The following is a 25,106-nucleotide window of genomic DNA, read 5'->3' as shown; positions in this document are numbered from 1 at the left end:
CTTTGCAGCCGGTGTATAATCCGTTGCAGTAGTCCATGTGTGTTAGGACCATTGTTTGTACTAGCATGCAAAAAATGTCTCTAGGAAAGCAGTTCCTTATCCTTCTTGGTTTCCAAAGAATTTAGAACATCATAGTCATCACATTCACTGTCTGATTTTCAAATGTGAGCTTTTGATCTATCGTGACCCCTAGGATCTTTAGGTTCCTTGATATTGGATACTTGGTTCCTTTTAACTCGATGGTAGTAGAGTAGGTATGTCTGCAGCATGTGTAGGTGAGCACTAGAAATTGTGTTTTTTCCTTATTCAGTTTTAATTTGAAGGCAGTTCCGTTTAACTCGATGTGAGGTGAGCACTAGAAATTGTGTTTTTTCCTTATTCAGTTTTAATTTGAAGGCAGTTGCCCAGGCTTAATTTATTGCTTGAGTAATCTTCCTTTTATTTCATTCAGGTTATTCTCAAAGGGAATGTAAATGGACACATCATCTGCGTACATGAATGGATTAAAACCTTGTATTGTTAGTAGTTTTGCCAGTGAGATCATCATAATGTTGAAAAGTGTTGGTGATATGGGGGACCCTTGTGGGACACCGCAGACCGCTTTCCAGTGTACCGACATCTTTTAGTTCATCTTCACGTAGTATGCTCTGGTTGTTAGGAAGCCCTTAAACATCTGAGGACTTTGCCACCAATTCCGATTTCATCTAGAAATTGAAGTAGAATTTGGTGATCTACCATATTGAATGCTGAAGGCATCTCGAATTGTATTAGTATTATCTTTTTCTCTATGCTTATCTCCTTCCTGAAATTTGCAAACAGTGTTATCGGGACCATTTCAGTGCTAAACTGGGGTCTGAAAACTGATTATGACTCATGTAGGATTGAGTGCCTGGTTAGGTAGTCCATTAGTTGCTCTGCAACAATCCCTTCTGTGAGTTTGGCTATTAAAGGGATTAATCCTACCGGTTCCTGGTCCTAAATGGCGCGTTTACTGAGTTTCATGTTTTTTAGTATAGGGGTTAGCAATATGTAGCCTTGTATGATGGGTAGAGCCCCTTGGAGAACATAAAGGCCTCGTATTGTGTTAGGTGTTTTACAAGGGCCTCTTTCATTGTGTAACTTGGGCAAGGGTCTAGCATGCAGTGAGCTGAGAGAATCTAGTGAGTATGTGTTGAACTGTGTGGGATTGGAGTATTATAAATGATGTCCAGAGCTGGTCTGCAGCAATGGCATCATTTTTGTTCACTACTTCAATGAATTGTTCTGTGTCGGTGTCAATATCCATTAGGCAATTTCTTAAGTCGAGTATCTTGTTCTTAAAATGGTTGACTAACTCATCGGCTGACTGTGTTTTGTCACTAGTGGTGGTCAGTGCTTTGATGTCGAGAAGATTGACTAATTTATACAATTTATTGGTGGTGGTGTAGTCTTTGCCAAGTATTTCTCTGTAATATTTGAATTTGGCTTGTTTTAAGGAGGTCTTATATTTCCTTTGAGTTTGTTTCCAAGTTTCTTTGCCTCTGATTTATCATTTCTCCATTTGTATACCTGTGTTCAGCAGTTCCATTTCAGATCACACAATGCTGAGTTGAACCACAGTTACATTTTTTTTAATCTTTAATGGAGCGATTAGATCTAGTGTTGTCTGGGAACAAAGGTCCCATTCTGAAGTGAAGTTGGGATATATATATATATATATATATATATATATATATATATATATAGTTCAGTAGAGGTTTCCTTCAACCGTACCTTGTGTTTGAAGTGAACTTGATTGTGTTGCTTTGTGTGCTTTTTTGGTGTTGGTCTTCTTCCAGTTGATGATCAAGGTCAGCCTGAAGTGACCTGACCACAACACCTCCTCCCAATTCATACAGTCGATATTAAATGTTTGGGAATCTGTGAATCTATAAATAATTGTATCTAATGTGTGACCTTTTGTGTGGGTGGCAGTTGCTTTTGTGGTTTGCAAAGCCCAATCGTGCAGAAAGTCGTAAAGCAATTTAGTGTTGCTTTCTAGGTTTTCAAGATGTATGTTTAGGTCTCCTACTAGCATTACGTTGTGGTGATTAACGCATACAGTGGAAGTGAAGACTGTGAGGTCCGTATGTGTGTTTGACCACTTGCCAGAAGGTCGATAGCATAGACTGCAACATAAGTGGTCTTGTAGTGTGTCATCTTGAATTGTGCAGGCGAGTATTTCTAGATGAGGTGAGTGGTATTCAGATATGACGTTGAGCGCGAGGAAGGATTTATATATCATTGCTATGCCCCCTTCCTTCTTTTTGCTTCTGACCCTGTGTGTGATTTTGTATCCTCGGGGGCAAATTTAGTTTAGAATGGGGTTTTGTCTCAAAGCTAGGTCTCTAAGGAATGGGACCCCTACTGGCTTATTTTTGAAAGAGAAAGACGCCCATATTTTGGCCCAAATCGGGAGATGGGCGCCCTTCTCTCATGGGCGCCCAAATCGGTATAATCGAAAGCCGATTTTGGGCGCCTCCAACTGCAGTCTGTCGCGGGAACAAACAAAGTTGACGGGGGCATGTCAGAGGCATGGTGAAGGCGGGACTATGGCGTGTTTATCGGCCGAGGAGAGATGGGCACCCTCGGCCGATAATGGAAAAAAGAAAGGCGGCAGTAGCGAGAATTTGGGCCACTTTTTTTGGACCCTTTTTTTTTCACGAACAAGTCCCCAAAAAGTGCCCCAACTGCCCAGATGACCACCGGAGGGAATCGGGGATGACCTCCCCTGACTCCCCCAGTGGTCACTAACCCCCTCCCACCAAAAAAAAAGAACTTTAAAAACTTTTTTTTGCCAGCCTGTATGCCAGCCTCAAATGTCATACCCAGCTCCATCACAGCAGTATGCAGGTCCCTGGAGCAGTTGTTAGTGGGTGCAGTGGACTTCAGGCAGGTGGACCCAGGCCCATCCCCCCTACCTGTTACACTTGTGGTGGTAAATGGGAGCCCTCCAAACCGCCCCCAAAACCCACTGTACCCACATCTATGTGCCCCCCTTCACCCATAAGTGCTATGGTAATGGTGTAGAGTTGTGGGGAGTGGGGTTTGGGGGGCTCAGCACCCAAGGTAAGGGAGCTATGGACTTGGGAGGTATTTTATTTTTATTTTTTTTTTACAAGTGCCCCCTAGGGTGCCCGGTTGGTGTCCTGGCATGTGAGGGGGACCAGTACACTATGAATACTGGCCTCTCCCATGACCAAATGCCTTGGAGTTGTTCATTTTTGAGCTGGGCGGCTTCGGTTTCCATTATCGCTGAAAATCGATACCGCCCATCTCAAATCCGCCCAAATCCAATGCATTTGCCTGGCACCAACCGTATTATCGAAACAAAAGATGAACGCCCAGCTTTTTCGAAAATACGGTCTGTCCTGCCCCTTCGCGGACCCGTCCTCGGAGATAGTCGCCCATGGAGATGGGTGTCTGCGTTCGATTATGCCCCTCCTAGTGTCTCTTCTTCCACCCAGTCTCTAATGATTTCTGCCTTATTTGAAATGGATCTAAAGTTGACGTATTCTACTGGGATAGGTAGGTGGCGATCGACTATTGGTTTTTTGCAGTGTATTGGGATCAGGTGTGTTCTGCCTTGTTGTTGTTCTCGTTTTACCTTTTGTTTGTCTTTCACATCCATTCAGGCTTCGTATGGTTGTGAACTGCAGGTGATAACGAGTCACATAAGAAATAGTGATTGTTTTTTCATGTGATGCGTTGTGGTGAGTATAGGAATCGTTAGACCTTCATGAGATTGTAAACCAGTAGAAGTAATCACAAGGGCTGGCAACATTATTAGGAAGAGAAAGCCTTTAAAGAACTAGTATTCCATCTTCTTTTTTTTGTTCGGATGGGTCCGCAGCCTGCTGGTATTGCCCTATCCTCTCTGTGAGGTGGGATGCGGGTCTCTATTAACTTGCTGCCTTATTTCCTGTTGGATAGCTTGGCTCTGTTTCCTTGGGCTCGCCAATGGAGCTAGGTGTATCTCATGTATATGTGTGTAGTTGACGTCCCGCATAGTTTATCAGGGGTTTCCTGACAGTGGTAGCTATCGGTTGTCATTCTTTCAATTGAGCTGCTGTTCAGTTGCCTTAGGGTCATGAGGATTCTGTTGACCCTTTGACCAAATGAAGGATTTCAAGGCTCTCAGTTACTTTTTGTTCTGCAGATACTGGGGAATGCAACACAGGGAACAACTTGAGTTCTTATCTCAGACTTAGCGGTTGTCTAATCGTTCAATACCTGTCAGCATTAGCAGGATCAGCAGTTTGAATTGGGGGTTCTCCTGATGGACAGGGCACTAAATCTCCTGTCTTCAACCTGGTCATCTATCAGTTGCCACTATCTTGTTATGTGCTGAGTTGTGGGTTGTGGATTTTTCCCAGCACGTAAATTTGAGCACCATTTATAAAATTGACCCCTTTAATCTTCAAAATCTGCTAGAACTTTTTGAAGTACAGTAATTCCTAATTTTTGCTTACGGTACCTAGGTCAGAAATGGAACATCCAAGTCAGGATTTTAACAGTTTCAAAACTTTTTTGTTAAAGGCCCTCTGAATGCACATCCTTCTGTAAAATATGTATAGGGCAGTGGGGATAGCCACATGTATCTTTACAATGATACATGGCTACGAACAGAGCAGCATCAGTCAGAGTCTTATATTTGTAAGCAATGATGCATATACCTATAGGTAAGTACTACTACTACTACAAATCATTTCTACAGCGCTACCAGACTTACGCAACACTTTACAATTGAACATGAAGAAAAGACAGTCCCTGCTCAAAAGAACTTACAATCTAAATCAGGACAGACAAACAGGACAAATAAGGGAAAAGGATAGGACAGACAAATAGGACACATAGGGAAAAGGGAACTATTGAAGAGAGGAAGACAAGATAAGGGTTAAGAGTAGGTGACAAGTTAGGAATCAAAAGCAGCATCAAACAGGTAGGCCTTTAGCCCGGATTTGAAGGCGGCCAGGGAAGGAGCTTGACGTAATGGCTCAGAAAGTCTATTCCAGGCTTAAGGTGCAGCGAAATAAAAGGAACGGAGTCTGGAGTTAGCAATGGAGGAGAAGGGAACAATTAGGAGAGATTTGCCTAGTGAACGGAGTTCCTAGGAAGGAGTGTAGGGAGAGATGAGGGTGGAGAGGTAGTGAGGGGCAGCAGAGTGAATGCACTTATAGGTCAATAAGAGGAGCTTGAACTGTATATGGAAATGGATAGGGAGCCAGTGAAGTGACTTCAGCAGAGGGCTGATATGGGCATAGCGACTTTGGCGAAATATTAATCGTGCAGCAGAATTTTGAACAGATTGAAGAGGAGAGAGATGGCTGAGTGGAAGACCTGTGAGAAGTAAGTTACAGTAGTCCAAGCGAGAGGTGATGAGAGTGTGGATGAGGGTTCTGGTAGCGTGCTCAGAAAGGAGAGGGCGAATTTTGGCGATATTATAGAGGAAGAAACGTACCTATACACATATGTAAATACCAGCAGTTGCACGTTATAAGCCCTGTATTCTGTAAATGTTTATGCATAAGAGCATCTATACTCACTTATAATTGTCAACTCAGCAACTTTTCCAATAACAAATTGTCTGTATGACAAATTATTTAAAAATGGAGGAAAAGACTTCAGTAAACCAGTTGCTCGTATAGTGTTCAGGGCCAAACTGCAATCACCATCATTAATCATAAAAACTTCCACCGTCCTATTTATTCTAATTTTTTTAATTTTTTCAAATATTTAAGTGTAATAATTGCAAAAAAGTGATTGCTGGAAGGGTAGATCTGGGGGACCAGCAAATTTCTCCTCCTGAAGTAGTGGTTGGATGTCTTTTATGGTTTTCCTTAAAATTTCTAGCTCCTGACTTTGTTATTACAAGTGATATATAATCTACATGGTTCTCCTTTCCTTGTATTGTAGTAGGTTTTGCCTAGGTGTTTTTAGCGAAGATGCAATGATTTTGGAGTGATACTGAGGGGCATAATCAAAAGGGACATCCTCATTTCGATTTGGACGTCCTCACAAAACGTCCAGGGGTGGGGAAACCCGTATTTTTGAAACAAGATGGATGTACATCTTTCGTTTCGATAATATTTATTATTTATTTGTTACATTTGTACCCCGCACTTTCCCACTCATAGCAAGTTCAATGCAGCTTACATAGTAGTAGAATTACAAAGTATAATGCAGTAGTAGAATTACAAAGTACAATGCAGAGAAAAACAATATGGTCAGGGACGCCCAAATCCTGAAATTTGGACGTCACTAGGCTTGGTCATTTCTGATTTTCAGCAATAATGGAAACCAAGGACGTCCATCTCAGAAACGACCAAATGCAAGTCATTTGGTCGTGGGAGGAGCCAGCATTTGTAGTGCACTGGTCCCCATGACATGCCAGGACACCAACCGGGCACCCTAGGAGGCACTGCAGTGGACTTCATAAATTGATCCCAGGTACATAGCTCCCTTACCTTGTGTGCTGAGCCCCCCAAAACCACTACCCACAACTGTACACTACTACAATAGCCCTTATGGGTGAAGGGGGCACCCAGATGTGGGTACAGTGGGTTTTTGAGGGCTCACTGTTTTCTCCACAAACGTAACAGGTAGGGGGGGGGAGGGCCTGGGTCCGCCTGTCTGACGTGCACTGCATCCACTAAAACTGCTCCAGGGACCTGCATACTGCTGTCACGGACCTGATTATGACATCAGAGGCTGGAAATCAATATTTTTAAAGATGTTTTTTGAGGGTGGGAGGGGGTTATTGACCACTGGGGGAGTAAGGGGAGGTCATCCCCAATTCTCTCCGGTGGTCATCTGGTCATTTCGGGCACCTTTTTGTGCCTTGGTCGTAAGAAAAACACGACTAGTTAAAGTCATCCAAGTGTTCGTCAGGGACGTCCTTGTTTCTTTTGATTATGGGTCGATGATGTCCAAGTGTTACGCCCCCTTGAACTTTGGCCGTCCCTGCGACAGAAAGCTTTCGATTATACCGATTTGGATGACCCTTTGTGAAGGACACCCGTCTTCCGATTTATGTCGAAAGATGGGCGTCCTCTTTCGAAAATGAGCCCAACTCTGTTTTAAAAAGGTGCATGTACTTATAGTAATATGGTGCCAGAGCTAAAAAAAATCTAAATCTGAATTTTGTTCATCTTAGGTAATGACTGATATTAACTCTTCTTCAATAATATCTTCAAGCAGTTAACTGGCTCTCTAATCACCATCCCTTCTTAAACCTTGTTAAATATGAATCTGTCCTCTCCCTAGAGCCACACTGTGTCCAGTTATACAGAAAGTCACCTTTACCATTAAAAATACAGTGAAAGTGCATCGTGTTCTTCTTAACTGTTCCCTTAATTTTGAACCTGAAATCACATCAGTGATACATTCTTTCTTGTCATCGTATCTACTCTATCAAACCATTCTTGTCAATCTTGATCTTACGTACATTAATTGTTGCCCTAATTTTGATTCGTTTAGATTTTGTAATGCTCTGTACAGTGGTCTTCCTTTAAAATCAATAAACAATTTCAGCTGGTTGAATCCAGAGTGGTAAATCTAATTCATAATTCTCATCATTACGAAAACACTTTACAACTTTTTTAAAAAGAAAACTGAATTTTTGTTTTAAATTTAAAATATTGATCCTAGCACAAAAGGTTAGCCACACTCAGGTTCCATTGTATCTATCATTTTTTTCTAATACTCTGTGCTTTCCTGCTGTCTTTGCTGTTTGCAGGCCAGGCTACAGGCACTTTTTACATACATCATGACATTGTAACACCCCCTAGGTTTCAGCGCTGCTTCATTTCACTACAGTAACAAAACTTGCTATTGGTCACAGCACCATGGATAAGATGGTTCCCGTAAAATGAAGCACACTTCCACCCTTGACACCACTGCCACTAAAAGAAATCAGCCAGTGTTGATTTGTCAGAGTGAGAGTTACATCACCCTATAAGGATCAAACAATAAGCCACAACTTATTAAGTTAACAATATTTGGTTTTATTGCACAATTATTTCTAAAAAGATGATCTTAGAGCTTTCGTAGAACTGTTGCATGAATAAAGTGCTTCTCAAGTTAAAAACACATTTCTTAAATAGTTAAAAACATTTTTTTTAAAACACAGCTTAAAAACCTTAGCTAAGTTGCACTAAAGTTCAGTTTCAATTAAAATTATTTCCTCCCCTTTACAGATGTCTCAATTAAACAGGAAGTTTTACTCTTGTATAGCTAATTCGGTTTCCTTCCCAAATTGTACTTGTTTCCGAACCCTGGGTTTTTCCTTTCAGGTTTCCCAAGTACTTAGGGTTCTGTGTGAATAGCAGTTGAACATGGGTCAGTCAGTCCTAAGAGATAGGTGAGCGCCATTCAGAGGGACGGGCGATGGCCTCCGTCCCCCCCCCCCCCCCCGGAGCGGTGGAGATGGGCGCTGCGAGGCGTCCAGTGCGGTAACGCGACTGATCCTTTCCAATACTTTCTTAATGTTGCTATCTCTTCAGTATTTGTATCTTAAACTCTCAATTCTATCTCCCCTTTATAGGTGGTCTTCCTTTATTTACTGGTGAGTATCACTCCACCCCAGGCAAGTATTTCCCAGTGTCTGTGTTCATTTAAAAGAAACGCATTGAAATTAATAAAACTCAAAAATAAATCAGTGTGCACACACTAAAAAGGAAACATAAACCTCGTCATCAGTCTCTGCCGCTTTCTTGCATTGGGTACCGTTCAGCAGATGTTCTTCAGCCAGGAATCAGGTGATGTCTCTCTCCAGGCCAAGAGACAGAAGACAGGACAGGAACTCAGAAATACCTACTGACTTCTTTTTAATAAAATCATTAAATCAAAACCTTATGCCTCCCTGTTGTATGTTTACTATAGTCAGTGTCTTCTTAGGCGGGGCAGGGCGGGCCGTGTATTCTAGCTACTTTTGAAAATAAAAATAATTCAGGAAGCCCTGCACTAAACCTCCCACAATTATATTGGCTCACTTAATTTAATTGGCTCAGGCTCATTCTCTATTTCAGCCCTACTCAAACTCAAAAGGCAGTATTCAGTTTCACCTCCAGGTCAGAAGGCTCACTATACACAATTTAGCTTTGCACCCTAACCTCCAGTGCAGCAGCTCAGTTTTGTCTAAATAAGCAGGCTGCAAATCACTCTGCTTTGCTTCTGCAGACTTCCAGAAATCTAATTCCTCTTCAGTGTCCTTTTCAGGCAGCACTGGATAAATAGGACTCTATCTCTTTAATTGGAATCCTCTGCTCTGAGTACACTACAGCACTGCTTCCCAAGTTCTAAAGAAGCTCTGCTTTTATGTTTCAACATTTTTATTGGAGGCGTTTCAATCCTGTCACAATTAGACTAATTAATATACATCATTTCAGAACAGAACAAATCCAATACAGTGACTTCCAGTTAAAGAAACGGTTATCAAAAGTTTAAAAAAAAAATACAATTTTCTCTCCATACTCTCCCAACTTTATTCCTCCCCACCCCAGGTTATTTCAACCTCCCAGATTCAGTACCAATTCCCCACCTTAATATATGTACCTGCTCATGCTCAGCTGAACTCCTGTATTGACCCTCCTTTAATTATCTTAACATCTTCCTCTCCCTCCCAACCCCTCTCCAACGGCCAATGAGCAACAGATTAATATCTTAATTCTAACATAACAATACCTGCCCATAAATCATATCACACATTCAATCTCCCCCATCCCCCTTTCTAACCTCAACCCCTCCCTCCTCCCTTTATACCAACCCAAGGACCCCAGCAAATTATTCTGATAACCTGAATTCCCCCCCCCCAAGTGAGTTAAGAAAACCTAATTGCATTTTACTAATTCCCACTAGATCTGAATTAAATTGAAGACAAGGCTTCAACCTCGAGAGCTTAAATTTTGTAGGTAGGGATTCCAAATTTGTATAAAGCATTGCTTTCGTTTAGGAGACCCTTTCACATCCCGTGCTTCCCAGGTCACTAACAAGTGCACTTGATTTCTCCATCGCCAAAAGGAGGGTGGTTCCTGTGACGTCCAACATTGTAGAATGCATTTCCGTGCTACCAAACACATTTTGCGGCATAGAAGACCATGGGGCTTATTTTCAAAGCACTTAGACTTACAAAGTCCCATTGTAGCCTATGGAACTTTGTAAGTCTAAGTGCTTTGAAAATACGCTTCTATCTGGTTTAGATAGAGTATTGTAAGCCTTCAGTTTATCTAAAACAAATTGTTCCAAAGAACCTTGCATTGTTACCCCGAACAATTTGATCAAGAACAACTTCACTTGTATCCAAAAATCCCGTATAGGTGGACATGACCAGAAAGCATGACTAAAGGAATGAGGACTCTGTCCACATTTGGTGCAAGCATTCTCTCCAACTCCCCCCATATGTGCCAACTGCCCTCTCGTCATATAGGCCCAGAGTACCACCCTATACCCGCACTCTCTCAGGCTTTCATCCGATGATAATGTCAGAATGCTCCACAACAAGGTTCCCACATCCCAGCTTGCCAAAGAGATCCCTAACTCCCCTTCCCATTGCATCTTCAAAACTGAGTAGTCTTTGGGGGATTCCCTTTTATCTAGAGATTTATGGAGCTCCTGAACAGACAAATCACCATCCAAGATCTCCTGAAAAAACTGTCTTACCCGAGCTCCCATCTTGAGACCCAATTGTGACTTATCCAAGGATGCAACATAATGCTTTATCTGTGCATATGCAAACCAACTCCCCCACGTAGCCCCTATCTGAGTTTGTAGTTCCGCGAAGGAAATTAACTCTCCTTCGCTACTCAACAAATGCTCCAGCAAAAGAATGCCATTTTGTTCCCAGATTTTAAACACAGAGTTCTCCAACCCTGGTTCAAATGCCACATTTCCCCTAATAGATAGTTGATCAGACTCAAGAGGACAGCCCCCCAACTTCTTCACCAGCACCCTCCACACCTCACGCAGAGGCCTAAGCAATACACAAGTACGCAAGTGACTAGGTAATTGATGAGTAGTATGGTGTAGTAGTGAAAAAAATTATATGGAGCAAAAAAAGCACGCTCAAACCCTATGGGTGTAAATTTTTGTGACCTACCAAACCAATCTCCTAAATAGCGCAAAAGGCACACCTGATTATAATTAGATTGTAAGCTCTGTCGAGCAGGGACTGTCTCTTCATGTTCAAGTGTCCAGCTCTGTGTACGTCTAGTAGCGCTTTAGAAATGATAAGTAGTGGTAGTAGTAGTAGTAATATAAGGACAAATTGGGCAATCCCAGACCCCCTCCCCTCCTACCCCCCAGCATAACATTTAACCGCAACTTTGGCTTTTTATCTGCCCAACAAAAGCGACTAAACAGACTATAAAGAGTGCCCAGGTCTTTATGGAGCACCCGTAAAGGCAATGTTTGCAATACATAAAGCCAACGTGGGAACAGAACCATTCTCAGTAGGCATATCCTGCCCGTTAAGGATATCGGTAACTCCCTCCAGTTATTTAACTGCTTTTTGGTTTCCAGCGTGAGCCCCTCTATATTAAGATAGTGCAAGGCCTGGACATCCATAGATAACCATATGCCCAAATATTTAAAGGAACTCTCTGCCCACCATAAAGAAAAAGCCCGACCCCCACCTCTGTTTTTCCTGCGGAGAGGAGGGCAATGCCTCCGACTTAGTCAAGTTTAATCTAAAATCTGCAAAATCTCCATATTCTCTAAATGTATAAAGTAAAGCTGAAAGGGACTCTTGTGGATTCATAAGATGAACTAATAGGTCATCTGCAAAAGCTACGATCTTAAAACAATGTGTTCCTATCTGGACTCCACAGATTGAATCATTTGTTATTATATTCCTAATTAGGGAATCCAGTGTCAGCATAAACAATAAAGGTGACAAAGGGCACCCCGTCTCGTTCCCTGCAATATAGGGAAATCCGGAGAATCCAACCCATTAGCCATTACCTGCACACTAGGTGATGAGTACAGCGCTTTCACAGCTGATATAAATCACCCCGAGAAACCCATAAGCCCATCAGTGTGTCGAACAGGAAGTCCCACCTGACACGATCAAAAGCTTTTTCTGCATCAAAGCTAATGAGCACTGACTGAGCTTTACATCTGTGGCCAAATTTCAACGAAGCCAATATTTTCTGAGGATTCTTAGCCACTGAAAAACTGTAGCTGGGCCTCATGGACTAGCTCTGGCGGGAAATGAGCCATATGTGTAGCCATAATCCTGGCCAACAATTTAGCTTCAAAATTCAAAAGGGATATGGGGTGATAGGATTCCGGTCTTCAAAGATCTTTACCTGGTTTAGGTAACACAACTGTTTGTGCCTATGCCAAATTAAGGGGAAGCAACTCCGTGTCCACAATGTGATTCAAAATGTTAGTAAGCGTTGGTAGAATTGCCTTACCCAGAAGCTTATAGAATTCAACTCTAAAACCATCGGGATCTGGAGCTTTAAGCAACGGGCTACGAATTATTGCCAATTCCACCTCCTCCTCCTGAATGGGAGTATTCAAAAAATCTGTGTCTTTTTGATTGAGCTTGGGCAGAGAAACATTATCAAAATGAACTGGGAACCCCTGAATGATAGGAGTGGCGTAAAGTTGTTTATAATAATCGTGGAAAATGTCACATATTTCTTTATCAGAATGCACAGTCTTCCCTGTACCATCTTTTAAGTATTATAATTTTCCTGGTCCCACCCTGTGGTCAGATCAATCTGGCCAACAAGCGTCCCGCCTTATTACCATGTTTATGTAACATATACTTATAATAAACTTGAGACTTGAGAGCCCTTCCATGTAAACATTCATTGAGTGCCGTCTGCAGACACAATAACTATTGTCTATGTTCCTCCGCATGAGTTTGTCCATATTGCGTCCGAGCCCTACACAATTGTGAGCTCAGCTGCAATATCTCCCTTTCCCTCGCTTTCCTCACAAAGTGTGAATAGCTTATAATTTCACCTCTCAGCACCGCTTTCACGGTTTCCCAGTATAGTAGAGGTTCGACAGAATGTTTTTCATTACAGTGCTCAAACTGTTCCCAACATTTTAAGTTTTTCTTGAAATGCCAAATTAGTTTGTAATTCTAGGAGATACACCCATCGATGCTTGCCACCGGATATCATTTCCACCACCCATTCCATTCACACCCAGGCGTGATCTGAGATAGTGTAAGATCCTATCTCCGCCCTCAAAACTGTACCAAACAGTTGACATGATATTAAGAGATAATCTATTCGGGCCTGAGTGGAGTGTGCCCTCAAGAGATGAGTATAATCTCTATCCATCGGATGTAGCACTCTCCAAACATCAACCAAGTCAAACAGTTGACCCATGCGGAGCAACCATTTATTAGAATAATAATGTGCAGCTCTCCCAGCCTCAGACCTGTCCATGGAAGGATCCCACACTGTGTTACAGTCTCCTCCTATTACAAAAGCGTTGTGTTGTTATGGCAGCAAACGCTTGACTACCTCATGATAGAATAGTTTATCATAATGATTAGGCGCATAAAAATTACAAAAGAATAATTTCTGGCTATTAACCATCACCTCCACCAGCATGTATCTACCCGCCCCATCTATCCATATGGGCCTCACAGCCTCTGCCACACCTTTTCTGATTAGTAGTGCTACCCCTCCTTTCTTTCCCGAAGCTGCAGCCGCCTCACACTCTCCTACCCACCATCTTTTTAACTTAGCATGTTTCAATTGATTGTCTCCTGTAACAAAGCAATATATATTTTATGTCGCTGCAGATGTTGTAAACATTTTGACCGTTTAATAGGTGAGTTAATCCCTCCTACATTCCATGTTACAATTTTCACCATGTGAAGCAATCTGTTTCTAAAGCTTCATGAACAAGACACTTGATAAGATGCCTAAGAGGACGTCCCAGCCAGCGTCCCTCCCAAGCAATTTTGCCCTCGAGATCAACATCGTGTAATATGGTCTTCTCCCTCCAATAAGCTTCGTCTCTTCCCCATACATCCCAAACAGCCCTTGACCTGCCCTGTAGGTGCAAACTCCCCCATGACCCTGGCCCCAACCTCTATCGAACCATGTTCTCCTTATGAGAACCATCACATTTGACACCTCCCCACACTCCCTCCAGACATAAGCTCTCTGGTCACCCAGTCAAATATATTAATCAGATTTATCTAATAAGGCCTGCCTCTAGTGAAATCATGCTGCCTCAGGTCCTGCAATGCATTGGTTTTCCGAAATCTTACTATTCTCTTTTGTAGAGGTGTTTCATTAATTTATTTACCACAGAGGTGAATTTGCTTTCTTAGGTCTGCCACATTTTTAGAATTCTCTTCTAATACGCATTTATACAGAAATTACCTGTATATGCTTCACCCACCCTTTTTGCCCCCCACCCCCCTTGTCTCACTCCTTATCTGTCCTTTTGATTCTTTATATCCTTTCTTTTTCTCTGCGTATATCTACTTCCAACCCTTAATTTATCCCTAGATTTTATAGTGTGAACTGCTTTGGTATGATTTGCTTTAAAAGCGGTCTATGAAATTTGTTTAAATAAATAATAAAGAAAATCACAAGACCTTCAACTCATACTTCTGAAGGACAAATTACTAAGAGCAATATCTGCCCCCCTCCTCCCGAGTGTAACCTCTGGCAACCACCTAACCTGGAGGAGGATCCACCAAATATAAGAAAATAGCACAAAACCCAGCAGGACACCAAGATGCAAATTAGGCTAGCATGCATTACAGGACTCTACAACTACCCACAAGAGAGACATTCAAAATAAGAGACTCACAGTCATGCTTCTCTGTGGATGTAATGTACATCATCCAGTATGAAAATGCGAAGAAAGACGCTGCATCTGTGAAAAAAATCCCAAAATTAGTCATTATCAATCTTTATAAAATATTATAGAGAGAAACAGAATCACAGCCCAAGTACAGAAGCATTTCTCAGAGGAAAATGATTCCCTATATGACCATTCATTTAAGTATTTTAACATAACCTTGAAGTGTACATAAGAATGGAAATCATTTGAAATTTGGGATTATCAGGCAGTTGAAACTGAGACAATAGAGACATTAACTTTTTCACCCATTATCAAATACAAGGCTTTTCAGTTGTAAAGTTTTACTGTTTCATTACTTTTCTCTGTTCCCATTTTCTCGTACTGAACTGTAATGGCATGTGTAGAAAGCCTAAGACCTATATCCTCTGTACAGTGTAACTGTATTGTTTCCTCTCTGACCTGATGAAGAGAGGATAACTCTTGAAAGTGTCACAGATGCATTGTTAGTCCAATGGAAAGGCATCACACATACCTTATTTGTTGACTCTTATTTCCACATCTCCATATGGACTAATACAGCAACCACAATTCTTTTCTCATGTAAAAATCATGTAAGATAAAAATATTTTGGAATCCACTCTAATTGGAAAGTGGTTATTCCATGGATTCAGAGAAATAATGATCAGTAAATCAGTTGTAGGTTATACCTTGTTCTCTGTCCGCAAACAGGAAGCATGACACCAATAAGCACTAGTTTTTTAAAGCTCAAAAACATGATTTCTTTTTTCCCGCGCGTAATTAGAAGTTCTCACGCAGCCACTATTTCACAAGTCCCTTCAATCTCCTTTTGTTTGAGCTGTTTCTCAAATTAAATTTCTTGCTTTCTACTAATTTTTATTATTTTTTAAAGAAAAAGGCTTGGAGGTTTTGTTTTTCTCACTTCCATCCTCAGTTCTTTTTTTTTTTCTCTGTCCTTCCATTCCAAGATGGAGTTGAAACTCACTTGAGAGCTGTTCACAATGACAAGCCTCATTCCCCTTCTCCCACAAAGTTCCTTGCAGTTGTTGTTGCATCTCTACGCATACTGGACATTCATATGTTTCTCTGCTTGGACTATTCACTAGTCAAGAGTCCATCAGTAAAAGGCACAAAAGAATCAATGCACATGATCATTTAAGTGCTGGAACTATTAGTTATCACAAATTCCAGCTAAGCTGTTCAAGATTGGAGTTTCTAGGAGCCCTGCTAGACACAACTCAGGCTTGTGCATTTCTTCTGTAGTAGTGGGTTGACACATTGATGTCACTGGTCACAGAGGTGCAACAGAGTTAGCAGGTATCTGCCAGCTCAGCAGATGTCAAGAATCCATTCAACTCCCATGGTGTGCCTTAGTTTTGATGCAGGCTCAATGGACCTTGGTTTCCCATTTGTCACAGGCCAGAGGGAACCTGCAGGATATAGTATCTTTCATGACTCCTCTTAAGTAGCCTCCATCCTGGTGGCTAGTTCTCTCCAATTTGACCAGGGGAATGCTCTTCTAAATTTCTCAGGTTCAAAAGACTTTGATGACAGATGCATCCAACCTGGGATGGGGAGTGCATGTTGATGGGCTTTACTTTCAAGGTCTATGGCTTTCTCTGGAGAGACTTCACTAAATAAACCTCTTGGAGCAGTTTGGAACACTCTAAGGGTTTTCAGAGGTTGGTTGACAAATCAGACTATTTAAATCCAAATAGACAATCAGGTTGCAGTTTATTGCATCAATAAGCAAGGAGCCATGGGATCTTGCTTCCTGTGTCAGGAAGCAGTTAGGATGTCACTCAGGGCCACATCCCAAGGGATGTCACTCAGGACCAAATAACCTGACAGGGAAAGAAAATGGTCTGTTGAACAGGCTGAGACAGGCTCTGTACCTCCATGTATGTCTCAATTCCTCCAGGCAAGGCCTGACTGTGGTTAGTAGTGTAGACAGGCAGAGACTCAAATATCTATTTTTATGAATCTGACTCTGAGCAACTCCTGATGAAGAGCCAGAGATCCAGTGTTGGCAAACTTTAGGTCCCTCTCCATGATTTTATTTTTTCAGGGAGCTGGTGCATGCCGTCCCATTTAAGTTAGAGATGGAGGAGGAGCCCAAGGCAGAAGCATTGAATATCCTCTAATTCCACAACCCAACTAGGGAGGCTGTGACTGTACACAGAATCCTAAAGGAGGTACAGATGAGAATGTGGAAGACCTTTTCTCTCTGTTTCTTCTATTAACAAGAGAGGTGCGGTAGCCGTGTTAGTCCACTCTTAAAGGTTATCAATAGAAATCAAACAAAATAAAACATGGAAAAGAAAATAAGATGATACCTTTTTTATTGGACATAACTTGATACATTTCTTGATTAGCTTTCGAAGGTTGCCCTTCTTCGTCAGATCGGAAATAAGCAAATGTGGTAGCAGATAGTATATATAAGAGAAACATCAAAGCGTTACTTTGAAAGTCTGACAGAGTGGGAGGGTGGGGGTATGCATGGGGACATCAAAGCATTTCATTGATATTCTAACAGGATGGTGTGGGAAGGTGAGAGGAGGGTGATAAACAGAGAAATACAACTTTATGGTTTATAATGGGCTAGAAAACCCAGATCCTTATTAAGTCCTGTCTGTTGGGTGTCAAAATATTCAATCATTCTGACTTCAAAGGTCTTACGTTCTTGTATTGTTTTAAAGTTACCTTTCAGTATTCTTACTGTGAAATCACTGGTGCAGTGTTCTGGTCTTGTAAAGTGTTGGCCCTCAGGGGTGGGGGCCTGACTGACACCGGCTATTTTCATGTGATGTCTGTACAGATTGAATCTTTTCTTAAGCATCTGGCCTGTTTCTCCAATATAGCATCCTTCATTACATTTTTTTACACTGAATAATATATACCACATTGGAAGATGAGCATGTGAAAGATTCTTTTATGTTGAATATTTTTCCCTTGTGAATGACTGTGGGGTCCTGTGAAATGTTTTGGCATAGCTTGCAGCTGGATGTATTGCAGGGAAATGTGCCCTTCTCTTCACCTTCAGTCTGTGTTGGGAGTTTACTCCTGATCAGCTTGTGTTTTAAGTTTGGTGGCTGTCTCCTCCCGCTTTTAAGGCACTGCCTATCTAACTGAAACAGCTTTAGACTTGCTACAGATGGGCCAACAATAAAAAATGACAAGGTGGAGGCAGCAGCTCATAAGTTTGCTTGCTTTGTTTTGAGTGAACGGCTCAATGACGGCTGCGCGGGGGAGTGGAAACAGATTAACCAAACCGGCTTCTTTGCTTACAATGTACTAGATAGGCTCACTTCCACTCCTATTAAAACCTCCTTGGGCAACTCTTTCTCCCTTCTCCACCCCCTCCCCGAGTCTTACATCTTTCGCGTTTCTCCCACAGCCTCTCTACAGTCCGCGTGGTCATTTTCAGTGCCCTGAAGCGTTCTCCGTCCGGCACCGGTGATTCAGATAGTCAGCCTTCTTGCCAGCGTTGGGCCCTCACTTTGTTTACAATAGAATGAAAAACTATAAATTAGAAATAAAAAAGCAGATTAAAAAAATGGAAACACACCAAATGTAGACCATGTGAAAAGTGGAGCTTGAGAAACAGAAATGCATTTCCTTCTGTAGTGAACAAAAGACAAGAAGTTAACATTTTAAAAGCGTACATTTTTCATGCTCTAAAAATTAAAAATAAGTATTTTCTACCTTCATCGGATCTTTTTATTTTACAATTTGGGTTAGTCTTGGCCTGTCAGTTTTGCTTGTGGTTTTTCTCTTAAATTCTTTTCCAGAATCTCCATTCTCAGTTTTGTTTTTGTTTCATTTTTTTCATTCAACCTGTCTTCTTCCCTTCCTCCCTTCCATCTAACTCTCACATTGATTTTTCTCTTTCATATTTTTCTTCATATCTGCCTTTTTATCTTCCTACAGCTAGATTTTGTTTCTCCCTCTCCCCTTTCTTGTTCTCATTCTTGCTCCACTTCCTATGCCTATTCTAGTCCTCCCATTATGACCTGTATTTCTTGTTTCTTTCTTCAGACTCCTAGTCCCATATTACAGCCATTTTTCTAATCTCCAATTTTCATTCTCTGTTCTCATCCTCTCTCTAGCCTTATCTACCTCTGCCTCTCATCCCCTCACCAAGCCCAGTTCCTTCCTTGCCACTCATCCCTTCTACACCTTATTTCTTACCCAGAGGCGTAGCCAGGTTTTGACGTCAGGGGGAGCAGACTTTTATAAAATATGTACTGGTTGGTGTCAGCTAAACAGTAATGTGTGTGCTGTCACTTAGGTGCAGTGGCGGTGGAGGGCAATGATTAATACAGACTGTCTCTGTTGTATCCTGCCTACAAGGAAACAGGAAGTTACATTAGGAGGCAGGACGAGAAGAGGTCCCCGGACTGGCCAGAGCAGGCAACCTGTCTTTTTAACTACCTCAAGGAATTGCTGTCTGGATGAGAACATCTGGAAGGAGTTGGAAAGCAGTGGGCAAAACAGAAATGAGCTGTTGTAAGCGCAACAAACCTTTTTGTAAAGAAAGCAACTAAAAGGAAAAGGAGGCTGCTTTGGTTCTCAAAAGTAGTAGCTGAAAAGATAAAGAAAACAAGTTAGCCTTTATAAAGTACGAGAGATCACAGAAAGAGAAAAACAGGCAACAATATCTGGAAAAGCTAAGAGAAACTGGTAGAGTAGTCAGGAAAGCAAATATACAGATATGGTAAAATGGGGGGGGGGGATTAAGAAATTTTTTGATATGTTAGTGATAGGAGGAAGTGAAAAAGTGGCATTGTGAGACTCAAAGGTGGGTGAAGGGGAGGAATATGTAGAAGCTGATATAGATAAGGCGGAATTGCTTATTAAATATTTCTGCAAAAGACAAACACAAATAGGAATGGAAGTGTGCTAGTCTCTGAACGATTTTCAGAGGATTGTGTTTGTGAGGAGCTGGCTAAACTAAAGGAGGACAATGCAATGGTGCCGGATGGGTTACATCCGAGGGTACCAAAGGAACTTAGGGAAGTTCTAGCAGCTCCACTGGCTGACCTTTTCAATGCTTCTCTAGAGTCAAGAGTGACCCCAAAGGACTGGAGAAGAGCAGATGTGGTCTCTCTCCACAAAAGCAGAGGTAAGGAAGAGGTTGGGAACTACAGGCTGGTAAGTTAGACTTCTGTGATAAGTAAATTAATGGAAACGTTTTTAAAATAGAGAATAGTAAAGCTTTTTTGAGTCCAATTACAGGATTACAGGACCCAAAGCAGCATGGCTTCTCTAAAGGCAGGTCTTGTCAGACAAATCTGATTAATTTCTTTGACTGATGACCAGACCATTGGATCAAGGGAGAGCGCTAGATGTGGTGTATTTAGATTTTAGCAAAGCCTTTGACACAGTTCCACGTAGATGAGTATTAAATAAACTGAGTGCCCTTGGTATGGGCCCTAAAGTGACTGACTGGGTTAAGAACCGGTTGAGTGGAAGGCAACAGAGGGTAGTGGTAAATAGAGCTAATTCTGAGGGAAAGGATGTTACCAGTGGTGTGTGCCGTAGGGTTCAGTTCTTGGGCCACTTCTTTTTAACATTTTTGTAAGCAATATTGCTGAATGGGTTGTCTGGTAAGTTTTGCTTCTTTGTGGATGATACCATAATCTGAAATATGGTATACACCCCTGATGGTGTGGATAATATGAGGAAGGATTTAGCAAAGCTAGAGGAATGGTCTAAAATATGGCAGCTTAGATTTAATGCTATAGAATCAGGGTCATGCATTTGGGATGAAAAACCTGAGGGAATGATACTGTTTAGGAGGTGAAGAACGTTTGTGTATGAAAGAGGAGTGGGACTTGGGTGCGATTGCAAAGTGGCTAAATAGGTAGAAAACATTATGGTGAAAGCTAGAAGGATGCTTGGGTGCATAGGGAGAGGAATGGCTAGTAGGAAAAAGAGGTGAAGATGCCCCTGTATAAGACTCTGGTGAAACCTCATTTTGCATATTGTGTGCAATTCCAGGGACCTCACCTTCAAAAAGATATAAACAGGGTGGAGTTGGTCAACAGGGCAGCTACAAAAATGGTCAGTGGTCTTTGTCATCATTTGGGGACAGACTTTAAGATGTCTATATGTGTTCTTTGGGAGAAAGGCAGTAGAGTGGAAATATGAGAGAGACATTTAAATACTTAAGCGGCATAAATGCACAGGAGGTGAGTCTCTTTCAATTGAAAGGAAGTTCTAGAATGAGGGGGCATATGGAAGAAGGGGGTAGACTTAGAAATAACCTGAGGAAATACTTCTTCGTGGAAATGGTGGTGATTTTGTGGAATGGCCTCCCTGTGGAAGTGGTGGAGACAAAAACAGTATGTGAATTCAAGAGAGATTGGGACAAGTACATAGGATCTCTAAGGGAGTGATAGGGAGAGTAGTTGGCATGGATGGGCAGACTGGAATAGCCATATGTTCTTTATCTGCCTACATTTTTCTTTGTTTCTGTGTCTTCTGAGGACAGCAGGATAAGAATTCTAACAAACTCTTCCTCATCCACGAGGAGTTTTATTCTAAGAATCTTGCAGTGGACTGGACTGTGGGAGTCCCATGTGACTGCAGCAGCAAGGAAGAGGTCCACGTGCACAGTGGGAAGTTCTCAGAATTTCTTGATAGGGGGCCAAAGAAAGGTTCCAGCTTGGGTCCCAATGAATGACGTCACCCAGATGTGAAGATTCCTATCCTGCTGTCCTCAGTGAACACCTGCTACAGGTTTAAGTAACTGTTTTTTCTGGTCTGTGAGAGACTTTTTTCACATTGCTACTGTTAAATGACATCACCTGCTTATGTGGATGACTGTTTTGTTGTGTATGAAGAAACACTTGATCAAGTAAACAATCTAGTTTTCTCTTCCTCATGGTTCTACCCCTTCTCTATAATCCCCTCTCAGCTCTTTACCTCCTTAGCTCTTCTCTCCAGCAGGAATGCAAATGCACAGGCCTTTTCCTGTTCCTGTGCTGTGGATGCCAATGCTGGATGAAGGGAAGCCCTAGCTGGGTCTTCTCTGGCTGTAGCCCAGAAATTGGGTTTGGGAAGACCCAAGAATCCTGGGACTAGGAAACTTGGGCAGTCTTGGGTGGGTGGTACCCAGGCACTAACATGCACCAGAGACTGAATGTTTTTGGGACTTAGGTTTGTGAGTCTGGTAAGTGTAGTACTATGTATTGCTCCTTTAAAAGTTTATTTGAAAGCAGTTTAGACATTTCGCAGTATCCAGAATGAGTATGTGCCATAACATATAATATCATCCAACAGGATTTATTCAAAAATGGTAATGAAGCAGCAACAAAAATACCCTTTATTTTTAGATGCTATGGAACAGCTGTTCATTGGTTGTGTGAATCAGTGATTTAAGCATAAGCTGAAAGAGCGCAATGTCTGTATCAAGAAGCAGTTACTATTTGCATAGGTTATTCATTGCTATGTGCAAATGCTAGCAATGCAATACATTTTCCTTAACTTTCTTTGAAGCAACATATAATGAGAATACCGGCAGCTGCTAAGAGTTGTCCAGATGCTATCTGTTGTAATGATTTTATTCTCTTTTCACAGTCTGGGTGAAAATGAAGCTGGTCAGCCAGCCCCGAGGCTCTGAGTTCGACCTCAGTGAAGAAGACAGGAAGAAAATTGAAGAAATCAAAGCAGAACTGTTACAGAATGCAAAGGCCAGCTCAACGAAGGTATGTGGGACACCAACTAAAATGAGATGAGGCCTTGGGGTGAAGAAAGAGTTGAACTTCTGTAATACACATTACATTTTCCAGTTTTAGGCTGGCCCAACGGCAGCAATGCTGTTTGTTGCCCTGCACTAGACCTGAGTACAGTTGCTAAGCCCAGTTTCTACACTTCATGTTGTAAAGGTTTGAGGCTGTTGCAGAGTTAGTATTTATAATCTCTTGCAGCTTACAAACTGGCAGCACCTAGTGGCCAAATTCTCAATGCACAGGTACTTGGGTCTGCAGGGCATCTTGTCTATGACCTTGACCAAGGATTATTAATATGATAATGGGCTACACTGAAGGAGGAAGAGGTTGAAAAGTGAGGGGGGAAGGGGATGTGAATGCAAGCTTATGGCTTTATGATCCCAATAGAAGCTCTAAGAACTACTACTACTATTTAGCATTTCTATAGCGCTACAAGGCGTACGCAGCGCTGCACGAACATAGAAGAAAGACAGCCCCTGCTCAAAGAGCTTACAATCTAATAGACAAAAAATAAAGTAATCAAATCAATTAATGTGTACAGGAAGGAGGAGAGGAGGGTAGGTGGAGGCGAGTGGTTACAAGTGGTTACGAGTCAAAAGCAATGTCAAAGAGGTGGGCTTTCAGTCTAGATTTAAAGGTGGCCAAGGATGGGGCAAGACGTAGGGGCTCAGGAAGTTTATTCCAGGCGTGTAGGGTGCAGCGAGACAGAAGGCGCGAAGTCTGGAGTTGGCAGTAGTGGAGAAGGGAACAGATAAGAAGGATTTGTCCATGGAGCGGAGTGCACGGGAAGGGGTGTAGGGAAGGACGAGTGTGGAGAGAAGCAAAATGAAACCACTACATCCTGCTCCCGCCTCCCCCCCCCCCCCCCCAAAAAAAAAAGAAAAAGATGACACCTTGTTTTTTTAACAAATTTGTAAACTGATTTTGGAATGACTAGCCTCCTCTTCCTATTACTAATTACACCCTTCCCAAGATTACTCAACCCTTCATCCCCTTCTAATGCCTAATTTCATCTCTGTGTTTACTACTGGTACCTGTGAGCCATGTGGTGTTCTTACAAGAAAACACAGTGAATCATATTGGTGTGTCAAGCTGGAAGAAATGTTTCAAGCATGTATAGAGGTTTCCAGCACATCACTGGGTTAGGTGCTCTTCAGTCAACATTTTTAGAGGAAAAGTTTCCAACTGGCTTTCATATGCCAACAACCAAACTAAGCGTATACTGGCCAATATTCAGCGCTATTTAACTGGCCAGGAACAGCTCCTGGCTGGTTAAATAGCACTTAACCGGCTATCCGCAAATATTTAGTGGGGGATTACCAGCTATCTCCTGCTGAATATTCGCGATCAGCACATATCGACTAACCAGTTATATCGTGTGATATAGCCGGCTAGCTGCAAATATCCTGCACTTCACCAGCTAAGTTAAGCAGACATATTGGACTGTATAAATAGCAGGCCTATCTTTGACCACTATAAACTTAACCAGCCAGCGCTGAAGATAAACTTAGCCAGTTAAGTTTATGGCGGCTAAAAAAAACCCAGATATTCAATGCCGGTCACTGGAAAAAGTCCGGCATTGAATATCCAGGCTCACGGTCAGATGCACTAAACTTAACGAGCCATTAACGAGCAAGTAGTAAACCCTGGCATGCACTAAAGGCTTCTCCCAGCCATTTTCCGATCACAGTAGCAGCTCACGAAAACGGAATGCAGATGAGCACATTAGTATTATAATGTGTAGAAACCGTATTGTAATGAGATGCACTACCATTTTCCGATTCCCTTACCGTGGAAACCCCTAATGGGAGGTCTGCACCTCTCGTTGGGGCTGCTGTGAGGGAATCGGAAAGAAAAAAAAAACATCCAAGTGCTCGTCAGGGACATCTAACATGAGCTGGCGTATTCCTTCAGCTTTTGTGATGGGCGTCCTTCTTGGACGTGTTTTTCTTATATGCAGTTAGGAAGGACTTCTCTGAAGAAAAATAAAAAGGACGTCCCTGTTTTTCTTACCTACCTAAACTGACCACAAGCACAGTTCTCTCAACAGTTGTTTTCAGCTTGCGCCCTGCCCCCCCCCCCCCCCCCCCCCCCCCCCCACAAGATCGGAACGTGCAAGGACATCCAAATCATTGTAGTAGCAGATCCCTCTTTGAAGGGAACAGACTGTGGTTGCCTTTAGTTCCAGGACCTACACACCAAGTTAGCCACTGCATGAGTGTTGCTAAGTATTGAGCTGAAAATATACAGTAGCCCCACCTAGCAAATTCATTATAAACATTGTTTGTTACAGAACAATTTGACTTGTTTATTAGATGCCAGTTTTCCTTTGGAAAAGATTTGCTCTCAGTAGGCCAAAGCCAAGGTTTGTTTCTAGGGTTACTACATCTGAATCCCAGCTTTGTAGTTAACTTCTGTAGGTGTGTTTTTCTTTGTTCCAGTGAAAGCATTAATTGTTGAGTTCAGCCGGCAATCAGTAGATTACACTTTGTCAGAAAACCTGCCCAGACTTGCTTGGCCTTCACAATGCTCATCGCAGTGAGGGGG

General features: G+C 42.1%; 1 protein-coding gene across 1 annotated transcript in view; it reads left to right on the top strand.

Annotated features, from left to right (window-relative positions):
• The window catches only part of ALMS1 (ALMS1 centrosome and basal body associated protein), a 178,127-nt gene that overhangs the window by 56,799 nt on the left and 96,222 nt on the right, over nucleotides 1–25,106 (top strand). The window contains exon 8 of the mRNA XM_030190952.1: nucleotides 22,408–22,535. Within this exon, the coding sequence (XP_030046812.1) occupies nucleotides 22,408–22,535 (128 nt within the window). The remainder of the gene's footprint in view (nucleotides 1–22,407; nucleotides 22,536–25,106) is intronic.

Source organism: Microcaecilia unicolor, chromosome 2 (genome assembly GCF_901765095.1).
Source record: "Microcaecilia unicolor chromosome 2, aMicUni1.1, whole genome shotgun sequence".
Taxonomy (NCBI): Eukaryota; Metazoa; Chordata; class Amphibia; order Gymnophiona; family Siphonopidae; genus Microcaecilia; species Microcaecilia unicolor.
Note: the sequence above shows the minus strand (reverse complement) of the source record. Positions and strands in the feature narration are given on the sequence as shown.